The sequence below is a fragment of the Phocoena phocoena genome, chromosome 7, assembly GCF_963924675.1.
Source record: "Phocoena phocoena chromosome 7, mPhoPho1.1, whole genome shotgun sequence".
In the NCBI taxonomy this organism is placed as follows: Eukaryota; Metazoa; Chordata; class Mammalia; order Artiodactyla; family Phocoenidae; genus Phocoena; species Phocoena phocoena.
The window spans coordinates 112,654,376-112,682,129 of record NC_089225.1 but is presented as its reverse complement, the minus strand read 5'-3'; the positions used below and the strand labels follow the sequence as shown (position 1 = coordinate 112,682,129).

Genomic DNA, 27,754 nt, shown 5'->3' with positions numbered 1-27,754 from the left:
ATGAACGGATGCGCTGACTACACCCCCAGCCCCAGTGACCCTTCCAAGGAGCCTGTGGAGCCCTGGCCCAGCCAAGCCCCCCTCCAGGAGGACGTGGACATGAGCGATGGAACAAGCGGGAATGAAACCAACGAGAACGGCTCGATGGGGCAGGACTCACGGGGCAGCAACTGTGACGACAGCGGCCGGGAGCTGGGGATGCTGGTGGGGCCACCCGGCACCTGCCAGGGGTGGGTGTGTCTGAGGCCCCCAAGGCGAGGCCGGGCATTTGTTTTCTCAGTGTCTCATTCCGTGCTATTGCGATTGCTTTTGCAGTCTTTAAATCTTGATGACCAAGTTTTTTAAGACTTCTGAAAATCTTATTGACTCAGAATAACTAAAATTTGCTAGGGTCTGTCCTTCCTTATGACGGTGATTTTGGGTGTCAGACCGCCAGTAGCTAGACACGTAGCACGGTGACCAGATCTTGGGAGGCGGAAGAGTCAGGGAACCCCTCGAGCAGCTACTGAACCAACACTCCGTGGTTTATAGAAAACGAACTTCTCCTCTAGTCTTGGGTTTATATCCCCCAGTACTTAGCTTCTCCGGTGTCCAGAGGTTTCTTGTTCTTTTTCTCTTAAGCTCATATTTTTTCCTAATTGACTTACTGTGGTGTGATCCAGCCCGTCATCGCTGGGTGGATGGGGGGAGAAGTGGGTGGACACACTCTTCTGAGTTTGGCCTTTATTTTTTGTTCTTTTAGTCCAGGTGCATTTAGCGTGATGATGGTGAAGTCTGAACACCACCCGTCCACAAGTGGCTGCAGGTAAGACCAATTAGAACTCCCTCAATTTAGAGCCTTTAGAGAGATGGAAAGATTTGTCATGAGATAAGGTTTTGGGGGTGATGCAACTTTTTTCAGGCTTCTGCTAGAATCTGTTAGTCTGAGCAGCTGTCCGCCTTGTGAGCCCAGCCACGCCCTTTCAGACGACCGTTCCCACAGGCCGCTCACAGCCCCTGATGTTGCCCCAGACCTGTAGCTGCTCAGCTCTCACTAAGCAGACCTTGTCTGCATCTTAGACATGTATCTGGAACACTCACTTTTTTTTACGTGTTTGTAACAAACGTGTCCTTAATTTCATATTGACAGACGCTTTTACATCCCCACTGGAGCAAAATCCCGATCTCTGTCCTGGGCATGTGGGGCCTTTGCCATCACCACCCCAGAGACCCGACCCCATCACTCTCTCGGTACCCTCTGTCTAAACAGGCCCATCTCCCTCAGCAAGTGCCCCCTGCCCCTCCTCCTACCCCTTCCACGTCCTTGAGTTTGAAGATCCTCCTTATAAACCCCCTTTCCTCTCCAAGGCCTTCACACGTCATTTATGTCCTCACCCCAGGACGCCATTGTGCTGCCCTCTGGGGTCTCCGTCGCTGTCTCCCTCTCTGTCTGAGATGGGGGTGGGCAGAGCTCAGCAGTGGGGCCTGCTGGCCGGGCTGTGGGTGGACCAGCAGTGGGGAGGGCACCCTCCAGCATTCACCTGGGTCAGAACACTGGTTCTCCTGGGCAGTTCCTCTCCCCGTGAGAGACACGAGGCGATGTCTGCATACATTCGTGGTTGTCACAGCTGCTGGGGGCTGCTGCATCCTGCATGCCCACCCAGGACCACGTGGACCGCAGTGTCCTCGCGCCCTGGTGGAGAAACTGGACCAGAGGCACGTTTCTTCCGAAAAGGGCACTTAGGGTACTGACGTCTTTCTTTAACTCCGTAGCAGCGAGCAGTCCACCAAAGTGGACACCCACAAAGAGCTGATCAAAACGCTGAAGGAGCTGAAGGTCCACCTCCCTGCGGACAAGAGGGCCAAGGGGAAGGCCAGCACCTTGTTGACCCTCAAGTACGCCCTGAGGAGCGTGAAGCAGGTGAAAGGTACGTCCGCCTCACGTGTTTGTTCCAACGTGTAGAAGTCGGCTTCACGTCTCCCCAAATTAGAGCTTCAGTTGTGTTGATTTTCTAAAATTCAGTCCTGAAGTAGCAGGAGGAAGTTGGGGAAGTCTGATGAAATCTCAGCTGGCTGGAAATCTCAGTTCACTGGAAGTTTTCTGTTGTACTTTTAGAGGAAAAAAAAGCAGGTAGAAAACCAGCTGATAAAAGAAACCCATTTACAACATGAAGCTTTCGTGCCCAGGGCTGGGGTCAGGTCACATTCAGGAATGTCCAGCACCTTCCAGGCTCTGGCTGGAGAGTTGTGACGTGTGTGTACGCTGGCGACGTGAATAGCCCCCAGCATTTAGCTGAGGGCTTGCCCCTCCTTTAAAAAATAATGTGAGGGGGGGCTTCCCTGGTGGCGCAGTGGTTGCGAGTCCACCTGCCGACGCAGGGGACACGGGTTCGTGCCCCGGTCCGGGAAGATACCACGTGCCACGGAGCGGCTGGGCCCGTGAGCCATGGCCGCTGAGCCTGCGCGTCTGGAGCCTGTGCTCCGCAACGGGAGAGGCCACAACACTGAGAGGCCCGCGTACCGCAAAAAAAAAAAACAAAACAAAATAACGTGAGGGGGAAGAAAAGGAAACAAACAGCAACAAAAAAAGGAGAAGATACAAGGAGGGTATTGCCTGATCTTATCCTTAAAGGACAGTATTTTCAAGCTGCTCCAGATTCAAGACCTTGGGCAGTTCATTTCTCGTTTTTCTAAAAATATGTGAATTTCCATCGTGGTGGTCTTTGCACCAGGAAGGCGGCCAGGCGGGACCAGGCGCCCCCTTTCCATCACAGGCACACAGTGACAGGACCCACATGATCCAAGTCCTGCTTACCTCTGGGGGTATGTTCGGGTTTTACTGTTGGGTGGAAGAACTCGTAAGAGCTTCGAGAGCCGGTCAGTGGAATCGACTGAGGCTTTTACCTGAGATGTGTGTGCAGAACTCTTCACAGATGCAGTGCAGGAATCCACCAACAAACACTGCAGATTCCAAAGGACTTGTGTCATCAAGCCGCTTTACGTTGCAATAAATTCCAGATCCCTGCCGTAACTTCCAATAGCGTGCAGTCTTCCTTCAGTTGCTCCTGTGGCTGGCCCTTCCACTGAGCTGGGGCCCCTTCCCTGGGTCTCAGGTAAACACAGGTGCCTCTGTCTCCGGGGCAGGTAAGGAACGCACCACCGTGGAGGGAGCACCGGCATCTCCAGTGCACTGTTCTGCCAACAGCCCATCCCCGGAGACCAGGCCCAGGACACCCACGCCAGGGGTCACCTCAGCACGATTTAGCTGTTGAAGTCGGGCATCCTGGGTTCCACTCGCCTGAGGGCTCCTCTCTGGGTGGAGATAGCTTTGTCACCCTGTACGGGGTGTCCCGGGATGCGCGGTCCTCATCTTCAGTTCTGTTCTGAACAGTTCATTCTGAAAACAGGGTTGTTTCTCACGCCCGGTGTTTCTAAGAGTTGATTCTGTCCAGATGGGAGCGTCTGACCCCCGAGGGGGCAGAGGCAGGGGCTGCCACGGCTGTCCTGCGCGGAAACATTGATGCTGTGTCGCGGTTACAGACCTTTGGGGAAAGTGAGGCTTAGGTAGAACCGTGTGGTCGTGTTACTGAAAAGAATGTGTCTTTATCGTTTTAAAAATTTCTGTAATCAAAGGCCTTCTGATTTTTCAGGGAAAAGAATCCCGGATTTCTGTTTGTCTAGCCTTCACATTTCTCTGTGTTCTGTGCCCACTTCCTCATGAGAAAGGTAGAGCCCCAGCCATGAGTTAGGGCCGCCCTCAGCCCTCCCCTTGGTCTCGCCTACAGCCAATGAGGAGTACTACCAGCTGCTGATGTCCAGTGAGGACCACCCCTGCAGCGCCCATGTACCCTCCTACACGGTGGAGGAAATCGAGAGCATCACCTCCGAGTTCATTGTGAAGAACATGGTAAGTGTCCTAACAAGCGAAGTCTTCACCCAGGAGACCCAGCTCAGGTGGCCGAGGTCTTCACCCAGGGGAGCTGGCTGAACCTCCGTTTCATAGCAGCAGGTTTGGGAGTTTCAGGAAATGAGTTCCTTCCTTAAAAGAAAAAGTCAGTCAGGGATTCCAAAGTGGTGGCCGTGCTGCCGACTTGTGCCATTCTCTGAGGCTGTCCTCTGGCGCTGACTGCACCCCACACCCCGAGTGTGTGTGAGTGAGCCCCCCTTGACTGAGGGCGGGGGTGGGGGAAGGGACACACTAGGTGACTGTCAGTTCACTTGCGGGGCGGGCGCTTCGTGAGACTCCACAAGCTCATGCATTTTTAAGCAACCCATAAAGGTGAGGCCTCCCTGAAGGTCGGGGGAAGGGGCGGGAGTTACCCCCAGTTCTCAATTAATGAGAGGAAACCAGAGAGCAGGTGGGGACCCAGAGGTGCGGAATCGCAGCAGTGATGGCCTGCAGAATGGGACTTCCTGGCCCTTCCTGTCTCTTTCCTCCCGTGCCCTCCCTGCAGCTTAACCCCCAGGGAACCCCACCCCGAGCTCAGAGGGCCAGCCAGTGTAGGGAGCCCGTGGTGGGCCAGGGGGCCTGAGGCCTCCAGCCCCCGAGGCAGCCCTGAGCCCCAGGAGAGAGAGGAAGAGGCCCCCTTCCCCCTCCCGAATCACCCAGGCTGGACGCCAGGGAGCTCCGTGCCCAGAAGACGGAGCAGGTGACAGCTGCAGGGAATCAGCACAGCTGGGGTTCCCTTTGGCGGTGGAGCCCTGATGTGTTTTTTCAGATAATATCCCCCTGGGACCCCAATATATGTAAGAGGGGAGGCAGAGTTATCCTCGTCAGGGCTGAGGAGAGGGGCCCAAGGCTTCCCCAGACCCTTCACGCGTCCTGCTCCCTTCCCGTCTGTCGGCCCCGATTCTCTGCCCTCGGGGAAGGGTGACCTGTCCAGTCCCCTCCAGCCCGGCCTCACCAGAGTCGTGTTCTCCATTCTAGGACACGTTTGCTGCGGCTGTGTCCCTGGTGACCGGGAAAATCCTGTACATCTCTGACCAAGTGGTCTCCATCTTCCACTGCAAGCGGGGCACCTTCCACGACACCAAGTTCGTGGAGTTCCTGGCGCCCCACGACGTGGGCGTGTTCCACAGCCGCACCACGCCGTGCCAGCTGCCGCCCTGGAGTGTCCGCCACCGAGCAGGTGAGGGCCCCGCGGCCGGGCTGCCTTGTCCTTCTCCACAGGCAGCATGGGGAGGGGCCGGGCGGGGCCGCCCCCGACATGGGGCTGCTGCCCACCTCCCTTCCGCTGGAGGCCTGCAGTAGGCCCCCATGGAGGGGCCTGAGGCTGCCCTGTCTGTCCAGGTGCAAGGTTAAAGGTGGTTTGCTCAGAATACATTTAGAGAGAGAAAAAAGTCTTTTCATAAATTTCAGAAAGGGAAAACTGCTTCAGAAGATTTTAAGACACGTCAGGCATTTTAGAAAGGAAGTTGATCGGAGCTGGAGTCTGGACATGAGGCTGCAGGGTTGGGGGAAGGACGGAGGTACATCTGGAAGGCTCCCTGCAGGTGGTGCAACGATGTCAGCATAGCGGGGGGCTCTTCACCTCCGCCAGAGGCCGCACCATCCTCCCGGGCTCAGACCCCGGCCTTCCAGGCGCTTCAGGCTCCAGTCTGCGCCCAGGTGGCTGCTTCCTCGGACCTCGGGTCCCCCACCCGTCCCCACGTTCCTGGCCACAGGGCTCTCACGGTCAAGTGTCGTGTGTCCTTGTCCTCCTGCAACATGGTTGGGGAGACATTGCGTCTGGAAGGCATGGAAGCTCTCTCGTGACCAGCACGGGCCTTCACATGAGTGGGTGCAGGAGGGGACCAGTTGACCAGACAAGTCTCAGCAGAAACACGGCACGGGGTCCTGGCAGAAGGTACTGGAGAGGAGGGGGTCCCCACCAGCTCAGGCCTTTCAGTGACCGGGTGGCCGACAGTATAAGTCCTGCAGTGTCTGTCCACCTGCACCTTGACTGTCATTAGCCCCTCGTTGGGCTCTGATTGCTCAGAGCTGAGACGGACCCAAAGAGGAGAAGCCAAGAGAGACGAGCAGGAAACGGACGGGGTCGGGAGTCCCCCCAGAACAGCTGGGCCTCAGTCGGGATCTTAACCAAGAGCCAGCCCTGACCGCACCACCCAAAGCTGACTCCCATCTCGTCCTTGGCTCCTGGGTCAGCATCTCTGCTCACGTCGAAACGCTCAGCCCACTGTCACCACCTCCTGGATCTTGGGTCCCTCCGCGCCATGGTGCTCCCCGGCAGCCGGCAGCGGGGCCGTCACTGTCACAGCCACCTTTCAGCAGCTGTTCCTCCCTGACAACAGACAACCCGGGGCTAGAAGCGCAGTAAGCTTTAGGGTTGACTCATTAAAGGAGGAGACACTCGCTTTGCATTTCAGAGGTAGAGCTGTCTGCTTTCTCCCAAAGTCCCAGCCCAAGGGCTGTGTGGTCAGATCACCAAAGTTCGTGGTGCACGTTACTAGGACCTGTCAATGCTGGGTCACTGCATGGAGGGAGGGAGGCAGCTCTGCGTGTGGATTCACAGCACCAACAGGCCGGCGCCATCTCCCCAGGACGCTTGCCATTGAATTTTTGTCTGAATAGAAAAGGACCAGGTGACTTCTTGAAGGCCTTTCCAGGCCGGAAATTTTATATCATTTTCCCCAACCAGCAATCATCTACTTTTCCTCATTTCTTTTGAGTAGAGGAAGCTTTACCTGAAAGACCAGCATCTTAAGATTTCTTTTTCTGAAATGCGTTCATTGTGGAAACACCATTCCGTCATCTCTGATGAGGTCACCCAGTCGAACTCATGTTTTTACTAGACATTTTAAATTTTAAAGTAAGTTAATATTTAGGAAAAGGATCGATGTAAGCTGTGAAATGCCCTGAGTTGCTTCTATTAGAATTAAATATCCCCCAAAATATGTAGGTTGAAATGTCCAGGGCTTTATATGCAAACATTCTGCACGTCAGTCAGTACGTCTTGCACAGTTAAATTGGTCGTTAGTTAGTGTGTTTGTAGCAGCGCTTCTAGCACGGCATAATTTGGTGAGTGCACGCTCGTGAAATAGATTTCTCCTTAGAACTGTGGTACAAGGTCTCTAACCTAAGGGCTCTGCTCAGCGCCAGGTAAATGTGCATCACACCTTGACTCTCAATCCTCCTGCTTCTGCCTGGTCTGTGGGAAGTAAAAGCACTGTCCCTGGTCAGTGGTGTAACTGGGTGAGTGACTGGGGCCTTCTCTTTTAGACTCTTTTACTCAAGAATGCGTGGAGGAGAAGTCTTTCTTTTGCCGCGTCAGGTAAGCCCAGGTTTTCCTGAATTTCACTGCCCAGACGTTTCATCGTGAGGGCCTCTCGTAAAGGCGGAGGAGGTGCAGGGGTGCCCTCCGCATGCCGCCAGCCGAGGCCACAAGCCTGCCCAGGCCCCGTTCTCTGGGGCTACGGTGTTGCAGGAGTATCCCTGCCACATAGCATGAGTGTTCCTGAAAAGTCCGCGTGAAAACACGTTTCCATAAGCGGAGTTATTTGTTTTGTTTGGGGAGGGGGGGCACCACTCGGCTTGTGGGATCTTAAGTTCCCTGACGCGGGATTGAATCCAGTCTCCGGCAGTGAAAGCGCCGAGACCTAGCCACTGGACCGCCAGGGAATTCCCGAGCCGTGTTTTAAATGTGCACAAGATATTAAGACAGCCTGGTCAACGATGGAGCGGTTTGCCTGCTCCTTGGGGGGAGTGTCGGCCTGGGGAGCCCGGACTTACTGTCCGTGACCCAGGAAACTGGCCGGCAGCCCCCACCTGGGAAGGCATGAACCCCATGGTCTGCGAGGACCCCGGAAGCATATGTGGCCTTTGGTTCGAGTGTACCTTTTTTCAGGGAGAGCCCCATAGCTTTCCCAACAGGTTTTTGGCCCCAAATCGAGTGACCAGTTGAGCATCCAGCTGCGGTATCAGGAGTGACCCTGGCCAGACACTGGCACCCTCAGAAGCTGGGGCTGGGACCCCACTGTTGGAGCAGCATCCTCTCCCCAATTAAAATGCAAACTGCTCCAGAGAAGGACCCCTGATGCTCCCATGGCCCAGGCCGGTGACTCTCCAATTGACCCCTCACTGTCACCGGACGTCTGAGGGTGAGGACAGAGGAGCAGGGTTGGGGGTTCCAGACCCTCGGGCGGGACAGAGGCACAGACCACAGACCGAGGGAGCGCATCCGGCTTGGCCTGGGTCCCCAAGTGAGGGGCCTGGCTCTGCTCTGCAGGCGTCCGTGCAGTAAATAAAAGGATTGCTGAGACATGACAGCTGTCGCTGGGGAGAGGCAACCAGCAATAAAGGATGACTCCTTCGGTCGTAATCCCAAACCTCTCATCGTGCCCTCCTCTGCAGTGTCGGCAAAAACCACGAGAGCGAAATCCGCTACCACCCGTTCCGCATGACACCCTACCTGGCCCAGGTGCGCGACCGGCAGGGCACCGAGAGCCAGCTGTGCTGCGTGCTGCTGGCAGAAAGGGTGCACTCGGGCTACGAAGGTAACAGCTGGCCCAGGCCGCTCCCTCACTTCCTCCCGTGGTTCAGATACATGAGTGTGAGGTGGGCTCCCGGCCCCTGCCCCTCCCCAGCCTCGGGCAGAGCCTCCATCTCCCTCAAGACTTGGCACCCACCTTTGTCACCTGGCCCTCCCTGTAGTCCCATCCACACCACCTCCCCTTGTCAGCTAAAGGCTCCGGGCCCTGGCATCTCTCACCTGGGTCCAGCCCGTCGCTGAGGGCCTCTGAGGTGCGGAACCCCGAAGCAGCCACCGCCTAAGAAGTAAGTGCTGGGCCTTCCTCCCTGCTCACCTTGGTCCGTCCCACCTCCTGCGGGATGTCCCGCCCTCCGGTACGGCTTCTGCGGACCAGCTGTGGAGCCTCCAGAGCCCAGTGTTCCCCTGACCCCCAGTCTCTGTCCTGCCGTTTCCTCCCCTAGGGCTCCTCCCCTGCACCTCTGCCTGTAGAAACCCAGTCGTCACAGCAGGCTTACCTCACCAGGTGTCCTTTTCTGGACCTGCTGGCTCCTCAGGCCACCCCCTCCCAAAGGACCCAAGGCGCTTTGCCACGCTGCTTGTATCCTCCCAGCAGCCCCTTCTCATAGGCTTTCTTGTGGCACGGCCTCGCGCTGGCCACAAGACCTGGCCAGGAACCTAGGTCCTCGCCATGGCAACTCAGCAAGTCACGAGATTTCAAAATTCTCTGGAAGCAGGGCCATCTGAGAGTCCTGAACCACAGGGGTCCAGTTTAGTCCAGGTTTAATTGTATTTATAATTGTCTCTCAGTGGTTAATGATGTCTTTTTTAAAAAGGCATTTCTCAAAAGTGGTAGAAATGTTTTAGGTATGTGAGTTCCTTTCAGATGTTTGCTGGATTCCCACATATAGAACATTCTCTTCTAAATATTCAGTAAATGTTTAGAGGGGTTACTCAGATCTCAGCACGTTATTCCCCAAAATGATCAGAGTCTCCTTCAAGAATGAAAAGTGTTGGAATTTTGAATGTTTTGCCCACGAATCTGGTAGTTGAGGAGAATTCTGCATATGTGACTTCCTTTATGAAAATTACTCTTATCACCTCTGCCCACCTTAGAAACTGTGAAGTCCCAGTACAGTGACGTTTGCTGAGAATTTTGAATCCAAATACTTTACCCCTTTAAAAAATAGAATTTGTTCAGTTCACTCTCGTTGGATCTTAAACATCATGAAGACGGCCTTGCAGCAGGATTTTGCTGAAAGAAGCCTAAATCTCACCACGTGGTTCTGCTAACACGGCAATTCCTAGCTTTCTAGACTAAAACTGGTCCACTAAGAAGTTGAGAAGCCTGGCTGGTGGTCACCAAGCGTAGGGTCTGTTCTTCACCCTTCAGGACGTGCTCTGTTATTCGGAGTCCGCTGTTAATTTTTTCTCTAGCTCCCTATCATTCTGAATCTATCAACACATGGTGTTTTCCAGTAGTTGTAGTATGACTACATAAATTACGTATGGCTTAGAATCAGAAATCCGTGCAAAATTCTTTTCTTTCAGCCCCTAGAATCCCTCCTGAAAAGAGAATTTTTACGACCACACATTCGCCAAAGTGTTTGTTCCAGGACGTGGACGAAAGGTAAGCGATGCAGCGCCGTCCCCCTGCCAGCGCTCGCCTCTCCCGCGGTCCTGGCCTTGAAGTCGGTATCGCCTCCTTTATGTCAGCCGGTCGCCCCCTCTCCCCAGATATTTTGTGTTTCAGCATTATCGTGGCGGTTACTTAATAACTAAATAAAGCTCAATCAATTTTCATGTTTTTGACGCTGAAGCTGTTTAGCTAAAGCTAAGGCTGCATGTTATGTGTAATCACCAACTGAAACATTTAATTATACATAGACAATGAGATAATTATGGAATTACACTGAAAACCTCCTAAGGTATGGACGCTGTGTAGATGGGGCATTCTAGGGAGCTGGTCATCATTCTAACTGAGCCTGTCTTTATTACCTTGTTTAATAAACCCATTTCAGAAACTGGGCACATGAGTAAAGGCTGGTACAACCAGGGACCGTGTGCCTGGGGCAGTGTCAGGACACCCTTGGCAGGATCCCAGCACACGTGCATCTTCCAGCCTGCGTGCCACAGGCTGCTACAGGGAGGGGGCCACCTCGTACCTCCACCCAGAGCCCACTCGGACTCCCCTCCTGCGTCTCCCACCCAGGGTGCTGTAGCTGGTGCCCATGGCCCTGCTGGAGTCGGGAGCACTGACCATTCTGAGAGGGCTCTGGGTTCTCTGGCATCGGGTCAGGGGCCCTGTGTGACTCCCCTGGCTCCTGGGCAGACGCATGAAGACGCAGAGAATGCCATGGCTGCCGGCAGTGATCAGGGAGAAGTCTCCTGAGAAGACACATGGGAAACACGCTGGGCTTCATGCAGTGGCATCCGTGGAGGGTCGGGACCTCCTCGCTGCCTGCACCTGGTCTGGGACACGAGGTGCCCCCTCAGATGCAGGCCATGGGGCCTGCTGGACAAGTTCTGCTCTTGGGCATCCAGGGCCCATCGGCCTCCACCAGCCCCTGACTGCTCAGGTGTGCCCTGCCGGCCACCTGCGGCAGAACCTCCGGAGGGACAGCGTCAGGTGCAGGTTCCCAGGCCCCGCCCAGCCCTGCCCAACAAGATCTTGGAGGTGGGGGAGCGGGAGCTGCATTTGTGTAGCAATCCCAGGATAATTTTTATTCCTCCAAAAGACTAAGAACTGTCTGCAGCTGCCCCAGGTGCCCACTCGTTTGTGTGCAGGAGGGCTGGTGAGCAGGTCGTTACAGGCCAGCAGCCTGCAGAGCCTTCCTCAGCAAAGCCCAGTGGGCAGCCCAGCCCATGAGCCCAGGCTGGCCAGGGCTCCCCCCTCTCCTCCGGCCGGGCCTTGGCCAGGGACATTTTGTACATCCTGTGCAAAGGAAGACACGAGGCCCAGAGAGCGCGCCTCAGACGAGGAAGAGGGAATCCAAGAACCGCGCCGGGCCCGTGAGGAAGCTCCACTCCACACAGGACAGGCAGCCTTCACTCTAACGATGCAGGAGGACGTCCTCCACCAGAACAGAAGGGTTTGGGAAAACAGCTGTTGGGATGAAAGAAGACGGGCCTGAGAAGGGGAAGGCCGAGCTGCAGCTCAGAAGCGGGGACGGCAACTGAGCGGGGATGGCAGAGGGTGCTGGACACACAGAGGGGACGGGACACGACAGAGGGAAGGGGGACTACAGAAGTTCAGTGCAAGACATCGCCCAGAAAGCGAAACAGCTCCCAGGGAAGACCTGACGGGCACAGAGCGCAGGTCCCCAGCCAGTGGTGGCCACTCCTGGGGAGCCGCGGTCAATTGGACCGGACACAGCGACCACACTTAGAGCTGGAGCAGAACACCTTGAGCTGGAAAAGACGCACGCGGGCGGGGTTTTCCTGGTCCCGGCAAACCTGTTAAAAAAAAAAGTCCATGTCAGGCCACATCTAGCCAAACTCACGAACGACACAAAACAAGAAAAAGGTCTTAGGAGAAGAAAACAACGTTGTCATGATTGATTCAGGAAATAGACGCAGAGCTAGAGCACTGGGCCTGTAACGGGCAGGGACTTGTGGGGCCTTATTTCCTATCGCAGACCCTCGGCGATGCTGCCGTCGTCTGTTTGCTAATTAGCTAGAAGACTGACTGTTTCTTTGTTAGCATGAGACCCACATTTTGGTCTTTGGGGAATTTGGAGTCGGACTCGTTCCTGGAGATGGTCGGCTGCCCCGTTTGGAGGCTGTGTTCTGGCTCGTGTCCTGAAGCGCAGCCATGACCCTGTGTGCGCTTGCTTTGCAGGGCGGTCCCCCTCCTGGGCCACCTGCCCCAGGACCTGATCGAGACCCCTGTGCTCGGGCAGCTGCACCCCAGCGACAGGCCCTTGATGCTTGCCATCCACAAAAAGAGTAGGTCCCCTTCTCACTGTCCTTCGCGGGGGCACTCTGGGAGCGTCTTCCCGAGGTCAGCACCCACCGGGAGGGGTCCAGTGGGCTGCGGGCAAGGGGTGCCCCGCCCCCTGCCTGAGTCCTGGTGCTGTCGGTTGGTTGAGAGTCGCCCTTGGCCCGAGTCCTCGGCCTCTCATCTTTTACCATTGGCTTCGCCAGCAGGCGGGAGGAGAGACAGGGTCAGCTGCGGTGGGGGGTTGGGGGGTGGTCTGCCCAGGCCAGGGGCTGGACGACACACGTCCCCAGCAAGCCCAGGCCTCACCGACACAGGTGACACTGAGCGTCCCGCTGGCAGCAGACCTGTGAGGCTCACGGGGAAGTGTGTCCTAAAACGTGTAAGGACACTGCTGCAAACAGTCCCCGGTCGCAATTTAAAGCAAGACGGGGGATTGAAAGTGGTGGCTTTGAAGAGGTATTGGCACCTCCTAAGTTTTCAGATGATTCCAGAATCAGGTGCATCTCCACGTGTCTTTTCTTGTACCGCGAACACCGGTTGAATCTCTTCGCTCCCTGAACTCCGTTTTCGCTCTCCTAGTCGTGCAGTCCGGCGGGCAGCCGTTCGACTGTTCCCCCATCCGGTTCCGTGCCCGGAACGGGGAATACGTCACGCTGGACACCAGCTGGTCCAGCTTCGTCAACCCGTGCAGCAGGCAGATCTCCTTCGTCATCGGGAGACACAGAGTCAGGGTGTGAGTGTCCCCAGTGCCCCGGGGGCTGGAGACCAGGACCCCGCTCACCTCCCACCACATGCTTGTGCCGACCTGCCCCCTGCCCCCTGGGGGGCCCCAGCCTCGTCCAGGCAGAGCAGTTGGGGGGGGGAGGCAGGTGGCGGGCCGGGGGTCTGCAGAGAGGAGGGCGGGGCCCCGACTCACAGAGACAAACGAAAACCACGCAGGGGGCCTTTGAATGAGGACGTGTTCTCGGCTCAGCCGCACGTGGAGGAGAAGGCCCTGCAGCGCGGCACCCAGGAGCTCACGGAGCAGATCCACCGGCTGCTGCTACAGGTGGGTGGGCTGCCTGCACGCCCTCCCTCCTGCCCCCGCAGGCAGCCCAGAGCTGCCCTGCGGCCTGGGGGCCCCCTCACCCCCCGTTCTCAGGCCCTTCTCCTCCTTCCAGCTCTGCCCTGTGCCCTGCTGCGCATGGTGGTGGTCTCTGTCTCACCCGCGTGGGCCTTGCCCGCGTGGGGGCTGCCCCCGCCTCGCACATTCAGGGCATCTGTGTCTGAACCACAGCTCTGGGCAAGTGGCTGAAGGGCGCACCCCAGCCCAGTCCCCACGTCCCAGGCGCCAGCCCACACGTGACCCCCGTGGGTGGAAGGGGGCGGGGGCATCCCTGCAACACGGGACGTCGCGCTGGCCCCAGGGGGAACTGAGGACGCCCCTCCCTGTCCCTGGGGACACAGCACTCAAGACAGATTCCTGCAAGCACGTTGGCCCCACGAGGAGTGGCCTCTTGCCTCTCGGTTCCGGGGGCTGTGGGAACTGTCAGGCACCTTGTTTTGTTTCCAGGCCCCGTGGCCGCGGACTCCCTGTTGGTGGAGTCTCCTGGGGATTGGGATCCAGGACCAGCCCCGCGGGTGGAGCCTGGGAGCCCACTGCAGCCTGACCCTGGGTCCAAGCCCGGCCCCACCTGGTCCTTGCCGAGGGCCCCCGGGCAGGTCGCGGCGCCTCTGAGAGAAGGCGGGCGTGCCCCGGCCCGTCCAGAGTCCTTCTGTTGCTGTCTCCCCAGCCTGTCCCACACAGCAGCTCCAGCGGCTACGGGAGCCTGGGCAGCAGCGGGTCCCACGAACACCTCCTGAGCCAGACCTCCTCCAGCGAATGCACCGGCCAGGAGGACCCCTGCCGGAGGAGAGCCGTACGTGCCCCTCTGTCCCCTCTGTCCCTCTCTGTCTGTCATCTGTGACCCAAATGTCTGAGCACTTTAGAAACAGCCCTCGCCGGGGCCGAGCCTTTCCGACCTCACCTGCTCCTGTCTGCTCTGGACTTGGCTCACCTGGGACTCGTTGTGTAACCTCGAAAGGGTGGAGGCAGCCACAGACTGGCTAGAGGTTCAGGTGAAAATTATTTAACAGGCCAATCAAGCAAAAGTGAGGAGTTAACTGTAGGGTTAGGGTTAGAAAGAAGAAAGTGTAACCTGCCGTTCCCTTTACTATTTATTCTTCCGAATCGTAAAATCTGCTGTATCTAGTTCTGCCTCTCAGGTCTCCTTCAGAACTTGCTGCTGTTGCTGGGATTAATCCTGCTTTTCTCTTTCCAGGGTGGGGCAAAGGCTGCGGGGGTCTCCCAGGGTGAACGATGTGTTTTTCTTCCAGGAGATTTGTAAAAATGGTAAGAAGGTCAAAAGCAAAAGCCCCTGTCCGGATGAATCTGGAGAACAAAAGAACGAGTCTGCTGCAGGTAACAAATGATCCAGCATCTCCTTAGTGAGACTTCAGCGTGGTGAGGCGAGGAGAGGGAAAGCTGTACTGCCGGCAGTTACGGTTAAAATTGTTATTCCCACCAAGTCATGTTTGAAAAGACCGACCCTCCCCAAGGCAGGGAGCGTCGACTGGCCATAAGGCGCCTGTGATCTTATTGGCCCTGAAAGTTTCAGGAGTTCAAGTGAAGAACTGACCTTTCCCACTGCTGAGTCCCTGACCCTGGGGACAGGCCGGACCGAGTGCCGCAGAGAGAGCGCCCCCCAGGCCCCCTGCGGATGGCTTAGCAGTGCTACATGAATAGCGGGTCTCTGCGTCCGTGAAGCGTATTCTGAGGCCCCAGCCTTATCTTTAGGTAGAATTAACGTGCTTTGTCAGTATAGAGTGTACTCCGGGGAAAACAAGGATTAACTGAAAAAACAACGTTGTCGTTCCTCCAGAAATGCAGAGCAGTTCCCCGGCTCAGATGAAAGCTGTTGCAGCCGCGGAAAAGGACCGCTCCAGGGCCAGCCTGCCCAAGGCCGGCCTTCCTGAGGAGCTGGCCTTCAAGAGCCCGCTCGCGGGCTCCTACCAGCAGATCAGCTGCCTGGACAGTGTCATCAGGTGCGGCCCTCTGGCCTCCCTCCCCACCCAGCTGCTCATGCTGTGGGGTTCTCTGTTACATGAAGCCCTTTATCACCCGCCCACAGGTACCTGGAGAGCTGCAGCAAGGCCACCACCCTGAAGAGGAAGTGTGAGTTCCCGGCACACCTCCCCACGCCGAAGGCCAGCGACAAGCGCAAGGCCACCGCCGGCCCTGGGCCACGTGCCGCAGGTACCTGGTTCGTTTGAGCTGTTAACTGCAGGATAACTTAGACCCTCTCTGGTGGGATCAGCCGTCATTTGAGGTCCTGGAGCCCCTTTATCCAGGTGGATTCTGAGCGGCTTCAGGGACACGGTATTAGGGTATAGGCTATTTTTTACATGACCAGAGTAGCTCAGAACTTCTTATGAGCTGGAGATAAAGGTGGTCCTGGACTTTGAGGGCAGGATCCTGCGGGGCTCCTGGAGGCCGGGGCCTCTCGGGCTGTCATTCTTGGGCGTCTCAGAGGAGGCCTGGCCTCTGAGGGTCAGTGACCCCACGAGTCAGATGAGACCTCAGGCCCTTCAAACATGAGGGCGTTGCTGGCGGCCGCCACCGGGATCAGAAGTAGGGTCTCCCACTGTAGACGGAAGCCCAGGCGACCGGACAGCCGTGCCCTGGTGGAGTCTGGCCCAGCCCGCAGGGAGGGAGCACCACCTGCCTGCCTGCACTCAGCAGACGGGCTCCTGACTGCTGGGCGGCCCTCCCCGCGGGCCCACGGCAGAGGCCCTGACCCAGGGCTCCGCGGTCACCTGCTGCCTGCCACCTCCCTCCTCCCAAAGGACTCAGGAGGTCAGGGCGGCGGCATTCCCATTTCAGAATCTCCTCCTCTCCGCCATCCCCCGTGAATAAACACCCGAGGACACAGTGTCACCTGCCAGGACGTGTGCAGACTTGCAGCTGCCCCCCGCCCCTGCCCCCAGTACTGGGGCACCACCTAGGCCTCCACGCAGCTTATCCCGACAGTTCGTTTTTATCGCATTTTTGTGTCTTGCTTCCATTTTCCCTTATAAAGAGACCGCATCACCCTTCAAGGTGAACAGCCCCACGGACGTCAGCACGCACTTGACCTCGCTGACGCTGCCCAGCAAGGCACAGAGCGTGGTGTCGCTCACCAGCCAGTGCAGCTACAGCAGCACCATCGTTCACGTGGGCGACAAGAAGCCACAGCCTGAGCTCGGTACGCTTGCTGCTCCTTGGGTGATGCCAGGAGAAATCGGACTTGAACGATAGAGATGAGAAGTTTTGACTGCCGTCCTCAGATTCTCTTTAAGTTTATCCAAGTGTGGAGGTAGCTACACAGCCCAGTAACAGGGGTGCAGGAAATCCGTGCAATGCCCGGCGGGGGCGGCCACACCTGTCCTGCCCCCGCTGCGCTCTGGCTCCACCTGTGACAGGTGTCTGCTCAGGTGTCGATACGGAGGGGCCTCCCAGGACTCCCCTTTCGTTGGTGCCGAGAGAAGCCTGGGGACGAGCCCCCGCCCAGCATCCTGCTTCCTTGGATGGGATTACAAGCCTTGCCCTCCCCATGTGAGGACAGGAGCCAGTGCGGGTCGTAATAGCAGGACAACCACGGGCGTCACGCTGAGCTGTTCTTCAGATACCACGAGTAAAACGAATCCTGAATTCATTCTTTGCTTGGAAGGGGGGCGTGATGAGGGCAGAAGTACACATCAGAGAGTCAATGTCCAACCCCTTCCAGGACGGTCTGTGGTCCCACCCGCCCCATCCTGTCTGCACCCACAGTTCCACTGGCCACACTGTCAAGCCCGTGATCCTGAGCCAGGATGAGGCCGTGCGCCAGCCTTAGCCTCTTGCTCTGAAAGCACAAGACAGCCTGGAGTGTCTTCAGCGTCAGAGGCTGAAAACCCCCCGAGGTGCCCCAATTTACAGGACTGATCCCGGAGCCCCTGGGTAATGGGGCTTCCCACCCCTTTTGTCATTAACTTTCTCAGAAAGCTAGACAAATACATCATGTTGTGGGCATGCTGTGGGCGTCGTGAAGGAACCTTATCCCCATGCTGTGGGCGTCGTGAAGGAACCTTATCCCCATGCTGTGGGCGTCGTGAAGGAACCTTATCCCCATGCTGTGGGCGTCGTGAAGGAATCTCCCGTGCGAGTGATTTCTCTTCTTCGTAGGTGCAGTGTGCGTTTTTTCAGCCGTTTTAAGATAGAAGGGCCCTTGCGGATGAGAGCTGTGCGTCTTCTGTTACAGAGACGGTGGGAGATGCTGCCAGTGGGCCCGAGTCTCTGGATTGCCTGGCGGGCTCCGTGCTGCCCTGCGGCCTCGGCCAGGAGCAGGGGCCCTTCCGGAAGCTGGGCCTCACCCAGGAAGTGCTGGCCGCCCACACCCAGAGGGAGGAGCAGAGTTTCCTGCTAAAGTTCAGAGAAGTAAGAAAGCTCAGTGTCTTCCAGCCTCGCTGCCATTACTACTCACAAGACAGATGCAAGGAGCAGTCGAGTGAAAGAGGTAAGTGGTAATGCCTGAGCTAAAAGTGGATTTATTTTTTAACTTTATTCTTAATGCTACTGAGTCTAGCGCTGCTTTCAGAAGGCGAAACGTCCCCAGTTTGGGACACGTGGGTTTGTAAGAAGCTGTTGGAACTTGACCAGTGATGTTCTCAAGGATGTCACTTTGTGTTCCCAAGGGAGCAGTGCTGTAAATAGTGGTGACAGTCCCAGCCCAGCCCCCTGTGGAATGCAGGGCGGGCAGTTGCAGTGCTGCCATGCCAGACATTTCTTGCCTGGGTGACTTTGAGAGGCAAGAGACCCTACCCCACCTTCCCACCCAGACAGGACCCTCAGAGGACCAGCTGGGCTAATGCACCGCCCAGAGAAGGAGCATGGCACTGACGGGGCGTTTGGTGTCAAGCCCCTGAGGGAGGAGGTTAGCCCCAGACGACACCGTAGGAGGGAATGGCACCCTTCTCCCCAGAGCACGTACGCTCCTGGCGGATTGGCTTCAGGACCAGGCTGCTGACTCCAAGCCCGACAGAGCCCAGGGGTGCGTGAAGCTGCCCTTTAGGCTGAGAGCCATCAGGTGGTCAACGGGCAAGGGATGAAGTGGAACAGACGAGCTTCCCTGCCCCTTTTCTGGTCCAGGAGCCTGGCTCCCAACCCCTAGCCACCTTCCCAGGCCCCACTGACAAGGCCAAGCTGATCAGAGATGCCGCCTCTTCCCTGGGCTCCCAGGCCGTGACACAGGGATCAGAGCTGAGAGCTAGTGAGCCCAGGGGACACACACCATGAGGACCCAACTCCCCCTGGTCTCTGGACAGACACACCGAAACAGATGTCCCAGAAGTGAGAGGCTGACACACTCCTTAAGGAGTTTATCCCCAGACCCAGGGTTACTGCCAGCACATCGGGAACCTCTGTGGAAATCAGGAAACGGTGCCCACACCACCGTAGAGTTCCAGCCCCCTCTTGCCCCCTTGGCCACGCATTTTGTTCAGTGCACAGATGGCACAGCTGTCCACAGCAGCCCCGCCCAGACCCTGGTGTGGCATCCCAGGAGCCCAGTGCTGTAGCTCCGGGTCCCAGTAGGGGGCAGATTTCCTGTAGGAAGAACACCAGGCAGAGAGGCTGAATGGCAAAACCTCCACCCGCTTAGCAGTCTGCTTTGGTCTGGCCCATTTGCCTTTAGCGTGTGGCACAGCGGGCAGGGGATGTCCTCGCACACCTGCTGCAGGAGCCCGGAGTTACCCTCTGTGACAGGAGAGGAGAAGCTGAGGTTCCTGGGACCCATTCCATTGCCCACCCCACCCTCCCCCACCACCCCCGGCTCGGCATGACCCCCGAGCCCACAGTACTCCCAGCGCTGGCTGGTGCCCAGGGGAGGTGGGGCGGGGGGGACATGCCCAGGGTCCCTTATGTCACTGGGTGGAGCCTCTCCAGCCTCCTGAGAAAGGCCCTCTCAGCAGAACTCATCGTCAGAGAGGAAGACCTTGGTTCCAAGGGCGAGCGTTCCTTCGGCCCTTTGCCTTCACTGGGCTGGAATCACAAGCTTTCTAAGCAGGAAACATCTCTTTTTAGGAACAGCAGTGATGAAGCTCGTAACACTGACAGATAAGGTTAGATGAGACCAGCGGTTCTGCCTCTAAGGTGTCACAAACCGCCCTTGGGGAATAGCATCGACTTCCAGCTTTCTTACTGTTCTGGACAAATAAAACCTTCTTGATGCCACTTATCACTATTACTTCATGAAAGAAACGGCATTTTAATATGAGAAGAAAGCAAGGAATGTGATCTCGCAACAAAGGGTGGTCCTTTAAATGGATTGAATCTAGTTTTATGAAAACCTAACGTGTTGCCCTGATTTTTCTCACTTTCCTGAGGATCCGGGAAGACCGGGTGGTGGCCCCGTGATCCCCAGGCTGGCGATGGGGAGGGTGGGACTGACTGTTGAACTGGGAGGTATCTTCAGGTTTCTGAGGTCCTACAAATCTCTGAAAATTGATGTAACAGGAAACATAACATCATTTTTACATTTTAACTCTTGTTTTCCCATTATTTTAGCTGCTCCCGGACTAAGAAATACCTCTGGAATAGATTCATCTTGGAAAAAAACGGGGAAGAACAGAAAACTTAAGTCCAAACGGGTCAAGCCTCGAGACTCCTCGGGGAGCCCTGGGTCTGGGGGCCCCCCGCCCCAGCGGCTGCCGGTAGTGGGCCTGAATGCCACCGCCTGGGCACCGTCGGACACATCCCAGTCCAGCTGCCCTGCGATGCCCTTCCCCACCCCGGTGCCCGCTTACTCCCTGCCCGTGTTTCCAGCCCCAGGGATAGTGCCAGCTCCAGGGACCGTGGCAGTGGCACCCGGAACTCCCCACGCCGGCCTCGCGCTGCCCGTGGACACCCAGCACGAGTTCGCGGTCCAGCCCCCACCGTCTGCCGGCCCCTTGCCCCCGGTCGTGGCCTTGGTCTTACCCAGCTGCCCCTTCTCTCCGGTGACCCCGAGCCTGCCCCCAGCTTTCTTCCCCGGCCAGCCGAACTTGCCGTCCGAGGTGATTCCTGCCTCGCAGCCCGAGTTCCCTGGTCGGACCTCATCCCCCAAACACCCGCACACGTGTGCCCTGGCAGAGCGCGGGCTGTCCGTGTCGCGCGTGGCCGCCCAGGCCGCCCTGCCCTCAGCCGCGGGGTCAGCAGGCAGGACCTCACCGCCGCTCTTCCAGTCCCGCGGGAGCTCGCCCCTGCAGCTCAGCCTGTTGCAGCTGGAGGAGGCCCCCGAGGGCGGCTCAGCGGCCACAGGGCCCACGGGGCCCACAGAGACCGTGCGAGCCGGGCCCGACTGCCAGCCTGGCTCATCCTGGGACCGGCGGCCCGAGGCACCGCCAACCGTAAGGATCTCCTGATGCCCTTTGTCTAACGAAGGCAGGTGGCGAACGCAGCCGCCTCGGGCGGGTCACGAACATCCTGACCTCAGGTGGTCCCCGCACTGAGGTTACTACCAGACCATTTCAATTCCGACATAAACACGTGTGCTAGGAAATAACATTTTCCAGGTAAAAGACCCTATCAGAGTAGACCAGTTTTTATTGTCGTGGGATCTGAAGGGGAAAAGGGAGTTTGGTTGTGTGATGGCGGATGCAGGCTCCAAATAGCCACAGGTGATTTCGTGACTCATCGTCATGGGCCTCCAGGTTTTCAGTGAATGCTTCCAGGATAGAGCGCAGTCAGGTGAAAGGTCAGAACGGAGGCGCCTTGGAGGGCAGCTGGCAGCAGAGGGGCTCACGGTGAAGGGGCAGGGCCAGGAGGGAGCTGGAAGCCAGTGCCGGGGGTGTGTATCCTCCCACGTCTTGAGGGACGTTGGCGTGCACTCGTACTCGGTTAATGAAAGTGTAGTTTGATCTCCAGTTAATGCTTCTGTGTCCTGAGAGCTTCGGTGTGTGGTCGCACCCGCTGAGGCAGTGTGATCCGTGGGCCCTCCAAGGAAGGAGCTGCGCGGGGCTCCCCTGCCAGTGCTCCTGGGAGAGCAAGTGGGAACAGGGTGGCTGTCCCAGCACGGCTGCTGCCCTCCTGACTCCCGGGCCTACAGTCTGGGTTCCAAGGATTGGAGGGTGGGGGCGCTCCCAGGCCAAGCCCCCCTCATGTCCAAGCCCGCCTCCACTCTGCGGGTGCGGGAGCCGGGCAGCCAGAGCCCCTGCCTCTGCGAGGAGCAGCTTTGGGGTGCTGCAGGAGACACTTGCCCGCCTTGGCGGAGGAACAAGCCTGAGGCTTCCCCCGCAGGGATCCGAGAGCTGCCGTCTTTAGTGGGACTCCCCCCAAACTAAATTTAATTAGATGGCATCCATCCCACTACCGAGAGTCCCGCTGTGGTCCCAGTAACCACGGGCTCTGCGCATGTGGTACGTGGAGGAAGGGCCAGCGGTCCAAGGAGGGTGCACCCGCTGTGTCCCTGAGAGTCTGGTGCAGACCGGACACCTGACTTGGTGTCTCCGCCCTGTTCCCAAAGTGCGACCAGCCCAAGGATGCCCAGAGCAGCGACGCCCTGTGCACGCCCGGCGGCCTGCTGCACGTCCTGCCGCGTGAGGACCTCCGCTCGGCCATGGGCTCAGCGCCGTCCGGGAGCGGGGCCTCCGCCGCCTCCTGCTCCCTGGGCTCCGGCTCGCTGGGCTGCGATGCACCTGCAAGTGGGGCCGGTATGTAGGTGGTGCTGGGAGCGCCTGGGAGTCGGGGCGGGGTGGGAGGTGGCAGGTGTGTTTGGAAGATTCTCACGTGATACACCTGGGTGTCCTTGACTCTCCGGCCCCCAGGGAGCCAGTCACCCCAAAGCCGCAGGCTGACTTGGGCAGGGCCCCGACATGCAGGCGTCCAGCTGCACCCCGAGCAGCTCCTCGGGGCCCTCGGCCGTTCAGACAGGCAGCTGGGTTCCTCCTACCCCACTCCACCCGTGCGGACGGCAGCCCCGGCCCGCCCCACTTCCCTCTGTTGCCCGTCGCTCTTGACCTCAGCGGCACTGCAGGCCCCCCACCCCAGCTGGCCCTGCTTGGACTGTCCCTGGGGCTCCCCGGGTGTGCCGGGAGGGCTGGCAGCGGCTCGCCTTCCTGAGTTAGATCCCCTGGTGAGAAGCTAGCGTGTGGACCGACCGGGATCGTTCAGGTGTGATCTGGAACCGCCCCACGGGAAGAGCACACACTCTCCCCAGACCGTAAGACCCCTGCTTCCCTGAAGTGAGCGGGCCCCTCTCCCTGCGGGAGGCCTGCCGGGAGGCGCTCCGGGACAGCTGCCTACCGCTCACAGGGGCAGCTTCTCTGTGGCCTGGCTTAGTCCGGAGGCAGTGAGCCTGGGAGAGAAGAGCACGGCTTCTAAGATATAGCCCCACCTGGACTCCTCGGGGCCTCCCCAGGAGAGAGTCACCTCCGTGGTACCAGCTGATATCCTGTTTTTAAATTACCCAGACAACTCGAGAATTGGAAAGAGAAGGGAAGGTCCACCAACCCAGGCACCAGGTACCAAACAAAACCCTTCAGCTCTGTAATGCTGCCGTTCCTTTACACGAGCACAGCGTGCAAGGTCATTGCAGTAGTCAAGGTTCTGACCTGCCGTGCTTTGTGCTTTTAAAGGCAGCAGCAACACGAGTCACACCAGCAAGTATTTTGGAAGCGTCGACTCCCCGGAGAATAACCACAGAGCAAAAGGGAAGGTGGACATGGCGGAGAGTGAGCGCCTCAAGGACGTCCTCCAGGACCCCGTCTGGCTGCTCGGGGCCCCCACGGACGACAGCGTCATGATGGCATACCAGATGCCTTCGCGGTAACCGTTCACCGCCGGCTCGGGACGGTGAAGGGCTGGGTTCAGGTTTCCCCAGAACGCCAAGGCCAGAGGCCTTCCCTCGGAGCCTTATCTCAGATTGAGCTGAGTGCAGAGGTGGAAGCAGGGCTCCTCTAGATGGTGCCGCTGGCCACACAGAGCCCGCAGAGTGACCTGCTACAGGCCTCCAGGATGACGGGCTCTGGGGACCCGCCACGGTGTCACAAGACGTTTACAAAGCATTCGTGCCAACGTCGTCTCTTTTGCTCTGTTGCCAGCAACCCTATGTGGTCAGTGATGTGTGTGTGTGTGTGTGTGTGTGTGTCTTAGAGATGCAGAAACCAAGAGTCAAGATGGGTGACCAGCCCGAGGCTGCTGGCTGCTCTGTAGGGACCTGGGTCTGGGCCTCAGCTCTGACCACTCCAAGGAACCTGGAACCTATCAGGGTCCATGCCCCTGTGCAGTGCCCCCTCGGGGGAGGGACATGGGGGGGAGGAAGGACAGATTAACCCTGAGGCTCAGAACAGCCAGGCCTCTGCGCCAGGGGAGCCCAGGGCTCTGTCTCCAGGACTGCTGCGGGGCAGGCCAGTGTCGGCAGGTGGCAGGGGAGGGCTTGTCTACCTACCACCTCGCTGGTGAGACCCTCCCGGGCACAGAACCAAGTGTCTGCAGATACCCGGCTCCCATGGCTGCACTCAAGTGAAATGAAAATCAGAACTCGGTGTATCACCTTCATAGAAAAACTACAGACTATCTACTAGGGAGATGACGTCACCTTAAGTAGGGTAATTTATTTTAAATGGAAAGGAAATTTAAACAAAATCATCTAAAATTACATGATTAACACTGGAAGTGTTGGTAGAAAACGAGTATATTCTTTAAAAAACAAAGCCCTTGAGACGTTCTAAAGCTTCCCTATTTCTAAATATTTCATGAAGAAATTTAGAAACGGTCCTGCAGGAGGACAGGGAGAAGCTGAAGGTGCTGCAGAGGTTCCAGCCCAGGTTCACAGACAGGCAGAGGCAGGAGCTGCAGGACGTCCACCCGTGGATGCGGTCGGGCGGCCTGCCCGCGGCCTTCGACGTGGCGGTGAGCTCTGGAGCGGGTTTTCTGACTTTGCCTTAAAAGGCACTGTGATGAGAATGCTCTGTGCTGTCTTTGCAACTGTTCTGTACATTTAAAACTTCTAAGACTAAAGGTTCATTAAAGGGCTTCCCTGGTGGCCCGGTGGTTGAGAGTCCGCCTGCCGATGCAGGGGACGCGGGTTCGTGCCCCGGTCCGGGAAGATCCCACATGCCGCGGAGCGGCTGGGCCCGTGAGCCATGGCCGCTGAGCCTGCGCGTCCGGAGCCTGTGCTCCGCAACGGGAGCGGCCACAGCGGTGAGAGGCCCGTGTGCCGAAAAAAAAAAAAAAAAAAAAGTTCATTAAAAAAAAATACCACCACACTGTTAGGTTTCCTTCAAAGAACTTTCTTCCAATGGCTTTTCAACACTGTTTCCAAAAAGGTCTCCTAAATATCTAGTCTCAATCACATGCTGAAATTTGAATTTTTTTTCTTTCAATTCTGTTTCCAGTGAAAACACCCACACACACACTTCCTCTGTCATAAACCCTCAACATCCACGTAGACCATTAAGTAACAGGGAGACAGCAGGTCCCCACCCTCCCTCCCACTCTCGCCAGGCTGCCCCTCCTGTCTCTGTTCCTTCCCGAGGGTCCCAGAGGTGTCTCTGTACCCCAGCTCCTCTTCCCCGCTCCCCTCAGAGCACCCCCATACCAGCACTGCCCAGGAGGCTGCTCTCGTCGAGGCCTCCAGGTCCAGCAGCTGAATCCACGGACGTCCCCGTCCTCGCCCTAACCGACCCACTCGCGGCATTCAGCGACGGCCGGCCCCTCCTCTGAGAGCACCCCACCCTTGGCCCCTCGCTCTTGTACCCATCAGTGTGGATGCGCCCAGGCTCAGCGTTTGCACCTTCCTCTTCTGTCTACACTCCCTCTGGCGCTGTCAGCTCTCTCCTCCTGACCGAAAGTAGTGTCTCCGTGCCGAGACTCCCTAGCGTCCACCTCTGTCGAACTTCATCTGCTGTCCTGGTTATGCTCAGAGAGAGCCAGCCCACCCACTGTCTTCCCACCCACTCAAGGGTGACTCCATCACCCCTCTTGCTCGGTCCACAGCCCTCTGGACTCTCTTTCTGTCGTGCCCCATCCAGTCCACTAGCAGGTCCTACTGGCTTGACCTTCAAGGTGGCTGGAAACCAGCCCCTTCCCGTCACCTCCAGCATCACCACCCTGGTCCACGCCACAGTGCTGCTTCACCTGACTGTCACAGTATCCCCCCCGCTGCACTCTGTTCCCTCTTGTCCCCTACAGTGAGATCATGTCACCCCTCAGCTCTGAGCCCTTCCAGCGGTGCCGCTTCTCAATCAGAATAAATTGCTGTGAAGCTGTTAAAATATGACACCCCCTCCCCACAGCTCCCATCTCCCCTCACTCCCTCCTCTCCAGTTCCCTGAAATCATCGAGCAGGCTTCTGCCTCAGGGCCTTTGCACCTGCCCTTCCCTCTGCTTGGACTCCTCTTTCCTCAGACAGACACATGGCTCACTCCAGCTTCCCTCAAGTCTTTTTTTCACATGCTGCTGTGTTATTTATCTAATACTACCTAGCAAATAACCCCAAAGCTTAGGAGCTTAAAATAATAATCATTTATCATCTCCCACTGTTTCTTTGGGTTGGGAATTTAAGAGCAACTTAGCTGGGTGGTTCTGGCTCAGGGTCTCTCCTGAGGGCGAAGGTGAGACATTGGCCGGGGCTCATGCCATCTGAAGACAGGATGGTGGCTGGAAGATCCCCTTCCAAGGAGGCTCCCTCGCGTCCCTGCACATTGGTGCTGGCTGTTGGCAGGAGGCCTCAGTTCCTTGCCGTGTGGATCTGTCCATCGGGCTGCTTGTGTGTCCTCATGACATGATCCCGGCCTCCCCAGAGAGAACCGAGGGGCTGCAGTGCCTGTTACAACCCACATGTCACCTGCGTCACCTCCTCTTTGTTAGTGGCAGGTCACCGAGTCCAGGCCTCCACCTTCTGAGGAAGGGGTGTCAAAGAATTTGTGGGCGTATTTTAAAACCACTACAGTCACTCTCTCAGTGGAACATCAGTAAAATTACAGGCGTCCTCACATGCCTTATTCCACGTCAGCCCCGCATTTCCCATCTTTTAATACGCTGTGGAGCATTTCTCATTCGGCTACTGGGAGGTCACCTCCACTGGGACACAGATTTTCCTCTCTGTTCACTGCTGACTCCCAGTGCTTAGAACGTGCCTGGAACACGACAGGTGCTTAACAGATGGGAAATGAACAAACGAGACAGTACGTTGTTGCTATCCCATTCTACAGATTAGAAAACTGAGGTTAGAGAAGGCCGGTAGCAACTCCAGGTCCCACAGGCAGAAAGAGGAGGAGCTGGCACTAGAGCCTCTGGTTGATGCTGTCCCCTCGCTATGCACAGCCACCTCGCAGACAAGGGAGGGGCCTGGGGAGCTGGGAGCAGGGACCTCTTGGGAAGAGCTCTGGCTCCTTGGAGAGCAGGCAGGGGTCTCATGCCCAGTGGTACCTGCTCACCCTCCAGCAGCCTCACGGCTGACTCCTGATCACCTGCACCCCTCTCAGCTTGAACTACTTTTTCGTACCAAAGATCTCGTTTTTGTTACTGATTTACATTTTTTCTTTTAAGGAATGTGTTTGCTGTGAAAACAAGGGAAAAGACAACGTTTGCATGTGGTATGAGGAAGCTACCCCTACTCCGGGACTCAGCGGAACAACCAGCACCACAGAAGAGGAAAACGGACCCTCCCTGAGTCACGGAAACGAAGGGCAGACGTAACCCCCCACAGCGGGACAGCCAGTGGCGTACATTAGATGGTGCTCTGAGGAGAGGGCGGGTCTTCACCTGTGTTTCTAATGAAATGGACGGATATACTTACGTGGCTTTTTTTGTTCTAGAAAAAACCCATCGTTTTCCGAAGGGGTGATTTAAAACCGTGGCGGGTAGGAGAAGTTTGGGAAGAAATAGCTTTTTGTATTTAAAATATAAATATGGAGTTTTCGGGGACAGGGGAGGAGATTTTCATCATTGTTTAACTTGAGAAGGACTGCTTCCCTCCTTGTGTCAGGGAAGCGGCTGAGCGTCCTCAGCCAGAGCACCAGTGTCTGCTGGCTCCCCGTGGGCGGTCCCGAGGCATCGCACCGGGCTGTGACCAACAGCTAGGATGCCACAGGTGACTCCGCGCTGAGGGGCCGGCCTTTCAGAGCTTCCCCAGGGTGTGTTTGGATCAGATCAAATTATGTCCTCTCTGGGGGGCTGCTTTTTATCTAAATTATTTATTCAGATTAGGTGTTTTTAAAACATACCAAGTGGAGATCACAGCCTCTGCTACTTTCTTTCAAAATGTTTTGCATTAAATGGCGTGAAGCGTAGTTTGGCAGACCAGCGGCTTCAGCTTCAAGTGTGGTAGCAGCAAACATTTCACCTGATGTA

The 27,754-nt window shown here is 57.2% G+C and overlaps 1 protein-coding gene across 1 annotated transcript; it reads left to right on the top strand.

Moving 5' to 3' along the window:
• PER2 (period circadian regulator 2) lies at positions 1–27,100 on the top strand. Its single transcript, XM_065880607.1, has 22 exons — positions 1–230; positions 743–805; positions 1,753–1,907; positions 3,765–3,886; positions 4,907–5,108; positions 7,199–7,250; positions 8,330–8,472; positions 9,996–10,074; positions 12,286–12,392; positions 12,967–13,120; positions 13,327–13,435; positions 14,160–14,285; positions 14,743–14,827; positions 15,288–15,450; positions 15,537–15,661; positions 16,485–16,649; positions 17,685–17,939; positions 19,988–20,808; positions 21,924–22,110; positions 23,035–23,224; positions 24,160–24,310; positions 26,951–27,100. Exons 1-22 carry the CDS (start codon positions 1–3, stop codon positions 27,098–27,100), a joined length of 3,834 nt encoding a protein of 1,277 aa, XP_065736679.1.
• Positions 27,101–27,754: the final 654 nt, after the last annotated feature.

Excerpts from the sequence above, each read along its gene's own strand:
- PER2 (XM_065880607.1), top strand. The coding sequence starts at position 1 with ATGAACGGATGCGCTGACTACACCCCCAGCCCCAGTGACCCTTCCAAG. Across the intron at positions 1,908-3,764 it reads GAGCGTGAAGCAGGTGAAAG|CCAATGAGGAGTACTACCAG; the intron begins GTACGTCCGCCT and ends TCTCGCCTACAG. Across the intron at positions 5,109-7,198 it reads GAGTGTCCGCCACCGAGCAG|ACTCTTTTACTCAAGAATGC; the intron begins GTGAGGGCCCCG and ends CTTCTCTTTTAG.